The sequence below is a fragment of the Xyrauchen texanus genome, chromosome 1, assembly GCF_025860055.1.
Source record: "Xyrauchen texanus isolate HMW12.3.18 chromosome 1, RBS_HiC_50CHRs, whole genome shotgun sequence".
NCBI lineage: Eukaryota > Metazoa > Chordata > Actinopteri > Cypriniformes > Catostomidae > Xyrauchen > Xyrauchen texanus.
The window spans coordinates 10,024,223-10,041,314 of NC_068276.1; the positions used below are offsets into that span (position 1 = coordinate 10,024,223).

The 17,092-nt window shown below is 44.8% G+C and overlaps 1 protein-coding gene across 1 annotated transcript in view; it reads left to right on the forward strand.

The window, feature by feature from the left end:
- Nucleotides 1–17,092, forward strand: part of adamts17 (ADAM metallopeptidase with thrombospondin type 1 motif, 17) — a 273,229-nt gene that overhangs the window by 34,369 nt on the left and 221,768 nt on the right. The window contains exon 4 of the mRNA XM_052129527.1: nucleotides 6,440–6,612. Coding sequence (XP_051985487.1) covers nucleotides 6,440–6,612 — 173 coding nt within the window. The remainder of the gene's footprint in view (nucleotides 1–6,439; nucleotides 6,613–17,092) is intronic.

Below are 17,092 nucleotides of genomic sequence, written 5' to 3' on the forward strand. Positions count from 1 at the left end.
ACCCTTAAGCACGCTTTTGACCAAGTGAGAGTAATCGATGGTCAACAACTCCGGCCGGTTGTCGCCGTTTCATATCCGTAATTTCTCCCTTATTAAAGATCGGTTATACAGAGTGACGCAGGACGCTCAAACAAAGGAGGAAGTAACGCAATTATTGATTCCACGGAGCCGCCGGGAAATGGTTTTCCAGGCGGCTCACTATAATCCCATGGCCGGTCACCTAGGGGAACGGAAAACACTTCTCCGTCTAATAGCCCGTTTCTATTGGCCGGGCATTGGCGGTGACGTCCGCAGGTGGTGTGCGGCATGCCGTGAATGTCAGCTGGTAAACCCACCGGCCACCCCAAAAGCGCCATTGCGCCCTCTACCATTAATCGAGGTCCCCTGCGAAAGAATTGGGATGGACCTCGTCGGGCCATTAGAACGGTCAGCACGCGGACATCGCTTCGTGTTAGTCCTAGTGGATTACGCGACGCGATATCCGGAAGCAGTGCCTCTGAGCAACATCTCCGCACGTAGTGTTGCAGGGGCACTCTTCAAGATAATCTCCCGGGTGGGGATTCCGAAAGAAATCCTCATCGATCAAGGCACGACTTTTATGTCACGAACACTTCGTGAACTTTACGAGCTCTTGGGCATCAAATCGATTCGCACTAGCGTTTACCATCCTCAGACAGATGGCCTAGTGGAACGATTTAATAAAACGCTCAAGAACATGATTCGGAAATTCGTACACGATGACGCTAGAAATTGGGATAAGTGGCTAGACCCCCTGTTGTTTGCAGTACGAGAGGTCCCGCAAGCCTCCACCGGGTTCTCCCCGTTTGAGCTGCTGTACGGGCGACGCCCCCGCGGTGTCCTTGACGTCATCCGCGAAGCGTGGGAGGAGGGACCTTCTAATAGTAAAAATGAAATTCAGTTCGTTCTCGATCTTAGAGCAAAACTCCACACACTGGGGCAACTAACACAGGAGAATTTGCTCCAAGCTCAAGAACGCCAACGCCGGCTGTATAACAGGGGTGCTCGGCTACGGGAATTTGCACCGGGAGAGAAGGTACTCGTATTACTCCCAACATCGAGCTCTAAATTACTCGCCAAGTGGCAAGAACCCTTTGAGGTCACACGACGAGTGGGGGATCTCGATTATGAGGTTAAACGTACCGATAGAGGGGCGCGCGTCAAATTTATCACCTCAACCTCCTGAAATTATGGAGGGAGGAGGCGGCCTCTGTGACGTTGGCCACGGTAGTTCCGGAGAGGGCGGAGCTCGGACCGGAGATAAACAAAAACTACAATCTCAACACTCCGGTTACTTGTGGAGACCAACTCTCACCGCGGCAGCTCACAGAGGTTTCTGAATTACAAAAGGAATTTGCGGATGTGTTTTCCCCTCTACCGGGCCGTACAAACATCATACAGCACCACATCGAGACCGAGCCGGGCGCGGTGGTGCGTTGCCGCCCCTATCGCTTACCCGAACATAAAAAGAAAATAGTACGGGAAGAATTAGATGCGATGCTTGATATGGGCGTAATAGAGGAATCCCACAGTGACTGGTCCAGCCCGGTTGTTCTTGTTCCCAAGAGTGATGGGTCTGTTCGATTCTGTGTGGATTACAGAAACGTCAACGCGGTGTCTAAATTTGACGCGTACCCAGTGCCCCGTGTTGATGAACTGCTCGATCGGTTAGGTACTGCTCGATTTTATTCGACCTTGGATTTAACGAAGGGTTATTGGCAGATCCCCTTGACACCAATGTCCCGTGAGAAAACAGCCTTCACTACGCCGTTTGGATTACACCAATTTGTGACGCTTCCTTTCGGTTTGTTTGGGGCACCAGCCACGTTTCAGCGACTCATGGATCGGATCCTCAGACCGCACACCGCGTACGCCGCTGCCTATTTAGATGATATTATCATTTATAGCAATGATTGGCAGCGGCACATGCAACATCTGAGGGCCGTCCTGAGATCGCTGCGGCGGGCGGGGCTCACAGCAAACCCCAAGAAGTGCGCGGTTGGGCGTGTGGAGGTACGGTATCTGGGGTTCCACTTGGGTCATGGCCAGGTGCGTCCCCAAATTGATAAGACCGCGGTGATTGCGACTTGCCCTAGACCTAAGACCAAAAAGGGGGTGAGGCAGTTCCTGGGGCTGGCTGGCTATTACAGAAGATTTGTGCCTAATTATTCGGACGTCACCAGCCCGCTGACTGACCTCACTAAAAAGGGGGCTCCAGATCCGGTCCAATGGTCAGAGCAGTGCCAACAGGCGTTTACGCAGATTAAAGCTGCACTTTGTGGGGGGCCGCTTTTGCATGCACCTGACTTCTCTCTCCCTTTTGTATTGCAGATGGACGCTTCAGACAGAGGGCTGGGGGCCGTACTCTCGCAGGTGGTGGAGGGAGAGGAGCGCCCGGTGCTGTACATTAGCCGGAAGCTCTCCTTAAGGGAGACTAAGTACAGCACCGTAGAGAAGGAGTGTCTTGCCATCAAGTGGGCGGTCCTCACCCTCCGATACTACCTGCTGGGGCGGGCCTTCACCCTCTGCTCGGATCATGCCCCACTGCAGTGGCTCCACCGCATGAAAGATACTAACGCCCGGATCACCCGTTGGTATCTGGCCCTCCAGCCTTTTAAGTTAAAGGTGGTCCACAGACCGGGGGTGCAGATGGCTGCCGCTGACTTCCTCTCCAGAAATGGGGGGGAGTGGTAGGCAGGCCGGATGACGCCCCGGCCTGAGTCGGGCGGTGGGGGTATGTGGCAGCGGGGGCGTGGTCAAGCGCCCGTCCGGGAGAGAAAAGCGGTAAGGGCACTCACACCTGAGCCAAATTATGTCTAACACCTGTCTCTAATTGCAGTAGAGCGAGGAGAGCGGATAAAAGGCCAGCAGCCACAGAGCATGGGGAGAGAGAGACCGACAGCAAACCCAGCGTTTGAGTCCTTATTGTATTGTGTGTGTGTATGTTACTACTGCTGTCACCAAAAAGGGAATTAAAAGGCTTACCGTGTGCTGAAGACCTGTTTCCTGTCCTCCATCCTTTAACTGTTCTACACCAGTGTGAGATATAAGATTAATAAAGTGCAGTGCTGATTATTGATTGTGAGAGATCAAGTGTTCAAAAGTCGGATTGCTTGGGGGAAGAAACTGTCATGTAGTCAGCTGGTGTGGGTCCTGATGCTGCGATACCACCTGCCTGATGGTAGCAGTGAGAGCAGCCCATGACTAGGGTGGCTGGAGTCTCTGATGATCCTCCAAGCTTTTGGCAAGCCTTAGAAAAATAGCAAGCCTTAGAAAATCTGTCAACGGTAACAAAAATTACAGTGTTACCTTCAGATGGCGGATGTCCCATGATAAAATCAACTGAGATGTGAGACCAAGGTCGGGATGGAATGGGAAGTGGGAGCAACAACCCTTTAGGATGCATCCTAGGTGTCTTTCTTCGAGTGTAGGTGGGGCGGGCCGCAACAAAAGAACGGACATCCTCCACCATATTGGGCCACCAAAAGTGTTGCTTCAGGAACTCAAGTGTCCTTCCACTACCAGGGTGACTTGTCAGTCTTGAGTAGTGACCCCACTGAAGTACTTGAGAACAAACTGAATTGGGAAGAAAAATACAGCCTGGTGGGCCATTACCTGGGTCTGCCTCTGTCCTTTGAGCCCTCCTGACAATAGTCTCTATTCCCCACCGGATAAGTGCCATGATCCGGGTGCTTGAGAGGATCGGCTCAGGATTCTGAACTTGCTCTGGTGTATCAATCTGCCTGGACAATGCATCTGGTTTCTGATTCTTAGAGCCTGGGTGGTAGGACAAGGTGAAGAGGAAGCGATTAAAAAAAATTTGCCCACCTGGCCTGACGTGGTGTGAGTCACTTAGCCTCCTAAGACAAGTTCTTATGGTCAGTCCAGACAAGGAATGGATGTTTAGCCCCTTCTAGCCAGTGTCGCCACTCATCCAAAGCCACCTTCTCCGCAAGCAGTTCTCTGCCAATGTCATAATTAAGTTCACTAGGAGAGAGACAAGCACACGGGTGTAGTTTCCCATCAGTGCTAGCTCATTGGGAAAGTATAGCCCCCACGTTAGAGGCATCAACTTCAATAATAAAAAGGAGCTCCAGTTCAGGCAGGGTAAGTATTGGAGCTGTGACAAAAAGCTTCTTCATATCTTTGAATGCCTTGACTGCCTCTAGGGTCCAAGAAAGCTTCTTAGGGAGACCTTTAATAAGGGCAGTAAGAGGTACAGTTATGGAGCTAAAATTCCTTATAAAACGTCTATAGAAATTGGCAAACCCCAAAAAGTATTGCAGCTCCTTAACTGTGATGAGGCGTGGCCAGTCAGTAGCCTGCCTGAGTCTTGCAAGGGTCCATCTGGATGTGACCATTCGAGACAATAAACCCAAGGAATGAGATTCTCCACCTTAACAAACAGGTTGTTCTTCAGGAGGCGATGTACGACTTGTCTGACATGTTGCACATGCTCATGGAAGCTCTTGGAGAAGATAAGTATATCATCTAAGTATACAAAAACAAAATGATTTAGCATATCTCTGAGGACATCGTTTATGAGAGCTTGAAATACAACGGGGTCATTACTTAAACCAAAAGGCATAACCAAGTATTCATAATAACCACAAGGGGTGTTAAATACAGTTTTCCATTCATCACCTTCACGAATACGGACAAGGTTGTAAGCATTTTGCAGGTCTAACTTGGTGAAAATAGTCGCTCCCTGAAGCAACTCAAAAGCAGAAGTCATTAGGGGAAGTGGGTATTGGTTCCTAACAGTAACCTTATTCAGTCCACGGTAGTGTAGGCAAGGACGGCTAGGTTATCATCCAAGAAGTTTCCAGCGGCCCCGGAGTCCACGAAGTTTTTTCACCCCTTCCCCAAGGAAGTGATATGTTGAGGAGGACTCCAGTTGCCCCAGACTCATGAGTAGTTGCTTGACCCGTCACAGGATGGATGGTCCTTGTCTTTTCCTATCAGTGATGGCAGGAAGATCTGAAGTGTCCAGGTACCCCACAAAAGAGACAGCACCTCTCCTTAATTCTTCGGTTACGTTCAGACTGAGAGAGATGGGTACGCCCCATCTGCATGGGCTCCTCCAGAGCAGAAGTTAAACTTGAGGAAGGTCAGTGGACGCTGAACTCAGTGGAACCCGAACTTCAAATGATGGATAAGGGGTGGAGTGACGTTCCCTCCTTCTCTCCCTTATCTAGTCGGTTATCTATCCATATAGACAAATCAATCAGTGTCTCCAGATCTGCCACAGCCCCTCTGGAGACTAGTTCATCCTTGATAGTGTCTGAGAGACTGCTATCAGGGCTTCCATGTTCCACTTGCTCTCTGCAGCTAAAGTACAGAAAGTTATAGCGTACTCAGAGACACTGAGGTTCCCTTGGTGGATTCGTAAGAGTTGCTTAGCCACTTCATCTCCACAGACTGGGTGATCGAACACCATTTGCAAAGCTGGTAGCTAGAACATGGCGATGTTTGCTGCTGCCAGATTGCTGTTGCCCAATATAAAGTCTTCCCAGTCAGCAGGGTGAGGAGGTAAGCAATCTTAGATCTGTCTGAGAGGAAGGTGATAGGCTGCTGCTCAAAGGTCAAGGAGCACTGAGTAAGAAATCCCTGGCACAATCCAGGCTTGCCGGAATAGTGTTGAGGAGCTAGTGGTCAGTGGAGATTGAGACAGCACCGGAGCAGCCTGAGAAACCGGGTTGGAAGATTGGCTGGTAAGACTCTGCAGAGTGTGAAGAATTTGGACAAGCAGTTGCTCATGTCTCCCAACCGCAGCTTCTTGTCTAGCCAGGACATGTTCGTGCCTTTCCATGGTGGATTGTTGACTGGTCCATGCTTTTTTAAATTTTTTTGAGAGGCACAAAAAAAGGGAGAAATTCCAAAGTTCCTGAAATCAAAAATCTCAAAAGTATAAGAACATACATGCATATAGCACAGGGAAAAAACTGAGGCTGACTTACTTCAAGAGAAGACTGAGCAAATAACAACTGAAAAGACTGGGTTTAAATACAGATGACAAAACTAGGCACAGGTGAACTAGGTCATAAATCAAACAGAGTGGAGAGAGGTCAAAAGGTTCATTGCTTCCCCTATTGGCCAACCGGGGAATTGTCAGGAGTCTCACAAGTGTGAAGATAATCTTCCAATTTAAGTCTGATAAACAAACATTTTAAGCAGTAGATAGCTTCCTGTATATAAACACATCTGAAGTAATGGCACAGACATTTGAAGGTAACTCTATCACACCCTTTAGTACAGAGGTTACTGCAACATTATCACCAGAAAACAGTGGTATGTGCAACTTCATTTATTTTATGCTTGCAGTGCGCTTGTAAATAATTAAAGTCTGCATTTCTGTTCGTCCATAAAGTATGTTTCTGACAGTGTTCTTTTGATGTGTTCGTGTGTGTGTGTGTATTAGACAAGAAAAAGCAAAAAAAGGCAAAAGGAGTAGAAGAGGCACGCGGCAGGAGAAACACCATCAGGCTGAGCAGAGAATATACAGTGGAGACGGTAGTGGTGGCAGATGCAAACATGGTGCAGTACCATGGTGCTGAGGCTGCACAGCGCTTTCTGCTCACCGTAATGAACATGGTGAGACACAAGCAAGTAGTTAACACACACACACACACAATGAAATACAGGATAAAATATAGTGCAATCAAAAATAGATAAATTATGTCAAATCTCTGGATTGAACTTCAGGATCTCGTCATTGAGTCAGCCAGCCTTACCACATAAGGTTGTTTGTCCAAAAATAAAAGAGCTTATTTGTACTATTCTTAAAGGATAATTTACCCCAAAATATATATTTTTTCAAACCTAAATTATTTTCTCACCCTTATGTCATTCCAAACTTGTATGACTTTATTTCTTCTGTGAACACAAATGAGAATGGTCATGCAGCTCTTTTCCATATGACAACAGCTAATGATGACCATGACTGTAATGGTCCAAAAGGGGCAAAAAAGGAACACCATAAATGCACCATAAAAGCAATCCATATGACTCACTCGCTACATTATGCTATATTTCAAGTGTAGAGCATGATCTGAAATTCTTTGTCTAGGCAGCAACATTGTAAACAGTCAAGTTCTAATAATAATGGTCAATACTCTAATAAGAAAAAAAATAAATATACAAATAAAAGATTAAATAGTTTTTATTTTTATGGGAGTATGTTGTATTGATACTGGTACTTATATTTACAATCAACATTTCCCTCAACTCTGTCTGCCAGCTTGGATTAAAGTCAACATGAACTCAAAATTGAGTCTATTTGCTTTCTTAATGCTTGTTTCTTGTCTTTATGTGTACTATTATGCTGGTACACATTTTTATAAAACTTTTTGTGTCTTTATAATATTTTATTAGAATGTAATAACTTGAGCAGTCTCTAAAACTGCTTTCCTTTACAGCTGACATAACAAATTAATCTTCTTTTTCAATGCCTCCTGTGGCAGAATGATCAGCCCCTCTGGCTCGTCATCGCCTCTATGGGCCGGGGTGGCTTGTGACAGAATGATCTGAGCTGGATGACAAATTTGCTGCTGCATCGGAGAGCATCCCGGCGTCTGACGCAGAAGACTCGACTGGACTGCCACCTTCGGTTCGGCACGGCCATTCTGAGGCTGACGTCCAGATGGCCGACATGCTTGCCTGGGCCGCCATGAGCGTGGGGTTGGACTGGAACCCTCCGTCCTCCCCGCAGCCCTCACGGATAGACGATTTGTTCCTCGGTTCCGGGTGGCGCTCACAGCCACGCCCCCCCGGTCTTTCTTCCCTGACCTTTCTTCCCGTAGGTGCATGCTGAGCTGACAAGTTAATGGAGGGCACCTTTCACTGCCCGAAACCGACCTCCTCGCTCATCCACTCTCAATACCCTCGATGGCGGGGTGGCTCACAGGTACTCGGAGGTCCCCCAGGTGGACAGAGCAGTTGCGATCCACCTATGTCCAGGTCGGGCTATGACGTGCTGTCGCGACAGGGCACGCTCAGTGGAGACTCCACCCCCAGGCGGTCCAGCTGATTTGGGAGCGGTTCGGCAAAGCACAGGTAGACCTGTTCACTTCCCAAGAGACCTCCCATTGCCCGCTCTGGTACTCCCTAGCAGAGACTCCCCTCGAGACAGACGCGCTGGCACACAGCTGACCCGGGGGCTGTGGAAGTATGCATTTCCCCCAGTGAGCCTACTTGCATGGGTGCTGTGCAAGGTCAGGTAGGATGAGAAACAAGTCACTCTGGTGGCCCCCTATTGGCCCACATGGACTTGGTTCTCGGATCTCATGCCCCTCCCTTGGCAAATTCCCCTGAGGAAGGTCCTTCTTTCTCAGGGATGGGGCACCCTCTGGCATCTACGCCCAGACCTCTGGAACCTCCATGTCTAGTCCCTGGATGGGATGCGGAAGATCTAAGTGGCCTACCACCCACTGTCGTAGACATGATCAACCAAGTCATTTCTGCAGGAGAGGCTGGAGGGGAGGCTGTCCCCCTCCACATTGAAGGTTTATGTAGCCGCCATATCGGCTCACCACGACACAGTGGACGGTAAGTCCCTAGGGAAGCACGATCTGAACATCAGGTTCCTTAGAGGTGCTTGGAGGCTGAACCCTCCCAGGCCATGCCTGTTCCCCTCATGGGATCTCTCCATGGTCCTTTCAGGCCTTCATAGACCCCTCTTCAAGCCGCTAGTATCAGTCAAGCTTAGAGCCCTATCCTTGAAGACGTCCCTCCTGATCGCGCTCCTATCCATCAAGAGGGTTGGGGACCTGCAGGCGTTCTCTGTCAGCGACACTTACCTGGAGACACACGTCGTCCTAAGACCACGACTGGGCTACGTGCCCAAGGTTCCTACGACCCCCTTCAGGGACCAGATAGTGAACCTGCAAGCGCTGCCCCGGGAGGAGGCAGACCCAGCCTTTTTGTTGCTGTGTACAGTGCGTGCTTTGCGTACATATGTGGACCACACGCAGAGCTTTAGATGTTCTGAGCAGCTCTTTGTCTGCTTTGGTGGACAGCAGAAAGGGAACACTATCTCGAAACAGAGGATTTCCCACTGGGTTGTTGACGCCATCACTTTGGCCTATCACACCCTGGCCGTGCCCGCCCACTTGCGTGTTCGAGCACACTCTACAAGAATTGTGGCATCCTCGTGGGCATTGGCCAACGGCACCTCCCTAGCAGATATCTGCAGAGCAGCGGGCTGGGCAACACCCAATACCTTTATGAGATTTTACTATATCAGGGTTGAGTTGGTCCTGTGTTCTCTCAGGTCTGAGCATGAAGAACTCGGCAATGTGGAATGTCTGACCAAATGTTCCACTTGCATATAGCACCTTTCCCCTCCACTGAGGTGATCACGTGCACTCTTTCGCCCAGAGAGTCCATTAAAATCACGCGCCATGGATGTTTTTCCTCCCTAGCCCTCTGGTCTGAGGAATTCCCCGACCAGACACACTACGTGTACTAATTACTCTGTACTGGAATAGGTGCTCCACAGGATGGGCCTTTGTGGATTAATCCCCCTGTGTGTGTATTTTCCGCAGTACGGTCCCCCTACTGGCATACCCGCATCTCCCTTGGGCAGTCCCCGTTGCCCCCCGATCACCATGTTTGTAGCAACTCCTTCCTCACAGCAGGTAGGATTTACCACCGTGCCATTTCCACATGTGGCCTGAAAACCCATGTGATGTATTTTGCCACACTTTACCTCCCCCAGCCTGGGCAAGTGGTGGTCTCTGCGGGGTCTTTTCCTCCTGAAAGAATAGAAGTTGGAAAAGAACGCCTTCACTGATGCGTGTTATAGCGTTAAAATGGCCCCAGCCACTTTATCTCTATGCTAGAAACATAGAGAGAGAAAAGGCAAATCTGCCGCAGCCTGCTCCCATGCTTGGCACGTTGCTTTGTTCCCCCCCTTCGGGATGCCGGGAACCTAAAATGTTTATGAGGTTTTTATGGGGTGTTGGGGAAGGGTACATGCAGTCTGACACAGCCTGTTGCTTTGGCACGCAACTGCCTGCCCGCACCTGCGTCAGCAGCTCACGTACACAGTTCATTGAATAAGGACCCCTAGTGTCGCTTCATTCATCACAACATTGAGTGAACTACAGACAGGGAACATCTAGGTTACTTTTGTAACCTCCATTCCCTGATGGAGTGAAGGAGACGTTGTGTCCCCCTGTCCACAACGCTGAACCGAGCCACTGTTACGGCTGAACCTTATTCTCGACTCCTCAGTGCAAAACCTGAATGAACAGATGCACGATTCCCTCCTTTTATACCCGTATGTCCGGGGAAGGGACATGCAAATTCTGTCTGCCAAATTCTCATTGGCATTTCTCAAATTCAGAGGTAACCGAGGCCTTCAAGAAAGTCCCATAGTGTCGCTTCATTCAACACACGTCTCGTTCCCTCCATCAGGGAATGAAGGTCACAACAGTAACCTAGACGTTTGCCATCACTGCCATCAGTTCGACACTGTTGGTTACCCTCATATAGAGAATGTTAGATAGAGATAGAGATAGATAGAGAAGTTTTTGCAACTGTAAAAATGCATGGATATTTAATGAGGTAAGCACTGAGGTCTTTCATTATTAATTGTGGGTTGCTAAACAGCCTACTGTGAAATTCTAACATTGCATCACTTCAGCTGTATACCTTTGGCACCGCAATACTAACCCTGCTCTGTAGCAGGTTTTTATAACCCCTTTTTAAAAATTACAAGTGTGAAATGTTGCTTTATTCAGGAACAAACATGACGAATACAATTTTCCTTGATCTTTAGACATGTAAGAGTTCTAGATTTGGGGTACTCGAGTTTGGACTCGAGTCCGAGTCAAACTCGAGTACCCCAATTTTAGTCCAATTTTAATGGACTTGTCATGGACTCTGATGCATTTTTACTCTGACTTGTCTCGGACTCAAGCCTTTGGGACTCCAAAAGTCCATGACATTTGTGATGCAATGAAAAAATTAAATAAATAAATAACAAAACAGAAATTAATGAACACATCTCAGTGTGCATGCAGCTGTATTAGCCCCTGAAGTCATAGATGTAGCCAGAGTTGTTTCACTGTATTTAAGCAAACACACGCACACACACATATGCACGTGCACAACACACACTCATCAGTCAACCAATACGCTTGAATGTTACGACTACTGAATAACATTGACTACTATGGTGGCTGGCATGATGAAAACATAAAGACAGTTATGTATCCAATTTAATAGAAACTAAACAAGGCAGTTTCACACTACACTGGACCTGTAAAATTGCGTGTGCCCTTTGTGTATCCAAGATGGTGCTTGTGTTGCGGTTTCATCGTGGTTGAAAACTTAAAATCATGAACTTCATTGAGTCAAGTCACCCACATCATGTCTCTCACAGTTTACTTAAAACAGCATATTGAAATAAAGATTTTATTAATATTGGACATTAAGTCTTTTTAGGCATAATGTATTTACACATGTAGGCTTCTGTAATCTCTTGTGGTCCACACAGTGTTTTTAGCTTGAACTGGTCCATAATAGCTTGATTAATTATATGTGTAACTTTTTAAATAGTCGGGGTAAAAAAGTGTTATCGCTAAAGCAGACTGCAACTCTTAACATATAAACAGCACATAATTATTATTGACTGACCAGACAACATTCCTGGCAGAGTGCTCAGAGGATGTGCAGACCAGCTGGCAGATGTTCTTACCGACATCTTCAACATCTCTCTGAGCAGCGCTGTCGTTCCAACATGCTTCAAGGCCACCACCATCGTCCCCATGTCAAAGAAGTCTTCAGTGTCCTGCCTCAGCGACTACCGTCTCGTCCCATTCACACCCATCGTCATGAAGTGCTTCGAGAGGCTCGTCATAAGGCACATTAAGACCCAGCTGCCCCCTCACTAGACCCACTGCAGTTTGTGTATCGTCCCAACCGTTCAACAGACGACGCCCTTTGCAACTGGATCCTGGACTTCCTGACTGGTAGACCTCAGTCAGTCCGGATCGGGAACAGCATCTCCACCACCACCACACTGAGCACTGGGGCCCTGCAGGGCTGTGTCCTCAGTCCACTGCTGTTCACTCTGCTGACTCACGACTGTGTAGCAATGCACAGCTCGAACCACATCATCAAGTTCGCCGATGACACGACCGTGGTGGGTCTCATCGGCAAGAATGAGTCAGCATACAGAGAGGCTCACCTGGTCCCTCAACACCTGTTCTATTACCAAGAAATCCTAGCAGTGTCTCTACTTTCTTTGAAGGCTGAGAAAAGCACATCTCCCACGCCCCATCCTCACTACATTCTATAGAGGGACTATTGAGAACATCCTGAGCAGCTGGATCACTGCTTGGTTTGGGACTTGCACCGTTTCAGACCGCAAAGCCCTGTAGAGAAAAGTGAGGACAGCTGAGAAGATCATTGGGGTCTCTTTCCTCCATCAAAGACATTTACACAAAACGCTGCATCCGCAAAGCAACCAGCATTGTGGATAACACCACACACCCCTCACACAAACCCTTCACCCTCCAGCCATCTGGCAAGAGGTACTGAAGCATTCTGGCCCTCACGGCCAGACTGTGTAACAGCTTCTTCCCCCAAGCCATCAGACTCCTCAATACTCAGAGTCTGGACTGACACACACCCCTGTACACTATCCAACTTTTACACATGTCCAGAGTTGCACTTTAATTCATTGTCACTTATATCTGGCTGCTACCTCAATAACTGCTATGTCCATAGAACACTATTTCATAGTATGTTATGTTTACATTTGGCATTTTTAGAAAGTGTCATCTTTTTGCACTACTCAGATTACAAATGTGTACTGTCGGCACTGCACTGTCTCTTACTGTGCCTATTGTCCTGTTGCTTTTAGTAATTTATTGTACTGTCCCGTACAGTGTCCAAACGTTTTTGCACACGTTTGCACGTGCACTTTATGTAGAAATTTTATTTAGTCTGTGTAGTCTCATGTGGTTCTGTGTTTGTCCTATGTTGTTTTTATGTAGCACCATGGTCCTGGAGGAACGTTATCTCGTTTCACTATGTACTGTACTAACTGTATGGTTGAACAACAATGAAAACCACTTGACTTGACTTCATGTTACGAGATGAATTTAGTTGGTTGAATTTTTACACTGGGCAGCTTATGCTTGACTTTTTTTAGACTACATCTAGACACTTTTGAAGGACAATTCTGTTAAATTTATGACTCAAAATTAATATTGTCCATGTTTTTGCAGTTAAAGAAGAACTCAAATAAATTTTCTTTGGTTGGATTTTAAAGATTTCAGACTGATTGTAGATTTACGTGGCTGCCGCTCAAGCAAATATAAATTATTATAATTTTTTTAATCTTCTGTGGCATCAGGGATTTTGGTACTTGAGCAGCACACAGTACTGCCCTGCATTATGCAGTTTACCGCAAATTAACTAGAAAATCATGTTCGTTACAACATGGCCCTAATAGTATCAGTGGGCTTTTTGAGACATAACATCTCAGCGAGTATTAATTATTACTGTGTTGAATCATTTGTATATACTGTATTTTCCAGACAGCAAATAGAGAAAAAAGATTTTGGAAGAAATCTCAGTATAGGCTATTATTTCTTTAGATAATTTAAAGTAGAAATAAAAATTTAATAAAAATTTGAAACATAACTTTCTGTAGTCTATGTTTGAGTGGAGGGGAAAAAGCAACAAATTAATGAAATGTCAACAGAACGCAATAAGAAATGTGTTGAAGGACAGGTTTGTCTTCATACACCTAAAGAATATGCTTTCATTCTGAAACCACTTTGATGATTTTTCAGCAGGATACTAATCATAAAATATATTTCTTAGTTGTGAAGTTTAAAATAAGCTTAAAATATTTATGTTAAGTTTACGGTTACCATTTTAATTCAGATTCTTTCGGACTCGACTCGGGCTCTTATGGAGTCCGACTCAACTCTGACTCGATTGATTAAAGACTCAGACTTGACTCGGACTCGACTAAGGTGGACTCTAACCCAACACGAAAGAGTGCCTTGTACTATAAAACATACTGTAAGTTTTAGAACTCAAAACTTTCTCCACAATACAAAAGATAATTTGTTAAAACCAAGCTGCAAAAATGGCAAATTTTCCTTACTTTGTGACATCCCACAGATGAATACATCAGCACAGGACTTCCTCTACAGAAAGACATTAAGGCCTACTTTTACATAATCACATCCTTGGCATGCCCACATATTTTTTATTTGTTAGTCTATGTAAATATTCACTAGATGAGGTGTACTCAATAGGCGGATTCTGACAAATTATAGTAATGTGGTGCTTTAAGACAATAAAAACATTTTCTGTCTAAATTCAGCTTTATTAATAAGCATGTTACAAGCCTTTCATAATAAACAAACATATTTTTGTTCCAATTTTGTGAAAATGTATCAGATGTCATAGGCATAGGTGGAAAGGAAAGCCTATTTATACTTAAATTAAGCAAACAGTATTCACTGTTATGTAAATTGTTTGTTTGTTAGTAGATTCTCACTTTAAGGAAAATATAAAAATGGTCCATTCGGATTATTACATTTTTATAAAAACAAATTTTAGGGTATACCCCTTTGCTATGGTGACATGTGAATTTCAATGCACAAAATATGCAATATTATTAGTAATTGCATGGTTGCTAGATTTTCAACCGGCCATTTGAGGGAGTTTGACACCCGTACTTTCAACAAAAAATATTTTAACCTTGAAAGGGAAAAGAGAAACATAAAATGGGGAAATATTTTGAATAGTCATTCATACATTCATTCATTCATTATTAAAAAGCTGACCGTTACTTTTACAATTTAAACGATGCTTGCCTGCGACATTTCTTAACGATACTAGATTGGGTGTGTAAAAGTTACCTTCCCAGAAGAACATATTTCCTTTTAGTGATTTGAAACAGTTTTTATCTTATCACCATTACCACATAGCCCACGGCCACATGTGTTACCAGTAACACCCTGTCTACACCGGACACGAGTAGGAAGGGTTACAGTAAATTGATGTCCCACTCTATTTTGCGCTAACGCTATTCCTGCCAACAATACAAATGGACAGTTTAGAACATTCACTTTGATGTGTTCAGTGTAGACAGTGTAGAAATCGCTCACATCTGGTGAAGATAGATCGTAAGGATTACAGTTGGAACTATCAGTTTTGTATTGCTAATATTAATTTACATTAATCATCCATTGACAAATTGAAGGATGAATGATTTCAGAAGTTTTTACTCTGTAGTTCTGCTTTTCTTTAAGATTATAGTGAAATGCTGTTTGCAAACCATTTTAATTCTCTATATGGCATATTTCTGAGTATAAAGGATTTTCAAAGAGAACAATATATATAAGATGGGACTTAAGTTTTTTTTTTTTGCAAATTATTCTGGATCATAAAAAGGGACCTTTATGGACCAAAATGGAGTTGTTGGAGGGAAGGCTGAAAAAGAGCAATTTGGAGGAAAGTCGTTTATGGGAAAGTTAAGTTAGTGAATGTTATTATATTTTGATTTGAATATGAAGATTATGAAGACAAACATTTTCTTTCTTTAGAATAATGTGCACAGATGACTCATGTTAACATGCACATGTTAACTAGGGTTGACTTTTATTTCATATATACATTAACAAGCAAATCTTCCATCCTAACTAATGAGAGTGTGTGTTTAGGATTAAGAAAGAAACATTTTTTTTTTTTGTCTAGTTGCTCATTCAGAACAGGTTTGCAAACAGCATGAACTGTGTGTATCTGGAAATGTGCCTATGTAATAAAGTACAATCAGACTACATAACCATTGATAAAACTCTAAACAACTCTGTTGCCTATTGTGTTATTTTGAAGGAAACCTAAATAAACAAAGACTTAACACTTCATTGCATCTGTTGTGGTAAAGCGAATCTAACCTCTTACTGTACATATTTGCTTTTTCTCCTGTGTCTTTAATAGCAGTGGTGAGTTATATGAAGATAAATATCAATATTGAATGAATTATCCAGATGTGTGTGATTTGGTAAGAAAGTAAGCCTCCTTTTGTCCTCCCAGAGGTCCTTAGATTTACAATGTTCATGGACGAGGTCGACAGCCCTACGGAAAATTGTGCTGTTATTCAAATAAAACTCTGATATGAACCATCTCTTGTATGTGAATTTCCCTTCAGATGCTGGTTTCTCATCAATATATAATCACTCCCTTATCTGTACTTAACTTACGCCCGTTTCACACATACTCCGTTTGCAGTGCGAATTTTTCCCGTACCCACGTTAACAGGTTAGAGCTTTTACACTGCACGCGGATGCAATCCGTCGATCCGTTCCAGTTGCGGTGCGTATACAGCAGTGCAGCTATCATTTACGCACCGAGTCTATTTTTGCTGTGCTGCACCGCACTGAATTAAAGTGGCAGCGCATTGTTCACATTAAAATAGACATAGATTGACAAGAAACTGTAATCATTTCATCATATACGCATAATTTCAGTTAATGTGTTCTACAGTTACTAAATTACAGGGTCAAGAAAAATGATGATTATAGTCCCAAAAGTTGCAAAATGCCATCCTATATGATTTTTTACCCTAAAAAAAGACAGAGTGAACGCAAATGCGTCTCATTCTTCTCCTTCTTAGCAACAGATATAGCGCGATAGCTTTTCTTCAACTCGAACTACATGTAAAACAAAGAATCACAATGATTAAAATGAATTTTCATACTGTTTCAATGCCTTAAACAATCTCAAATTTAACGTTTGGGTTTAAAATCAAAATTCCTTACACATTTTTGATTTTGTGGCACACAGAAACTGCGGATCAGTAGCGCACTGCAAACGCAACATATGTGAAAGCACTATAGCGCGTGCTGCTCCTGTACCGTATACGCACCGCATACGCACTGCATACACACTGCACACGGAGTATGTGTGAAACGGCCGTTATCCCACATGGAATTGTCACTGTTTTTTGTGTCAGTTCCAAAATCTACGACAGCCTTTTCATTGGATAGTGCATGTTTTCTTAGTAAATATTGTGTAAAGGCATTTGCAATGGGCATTG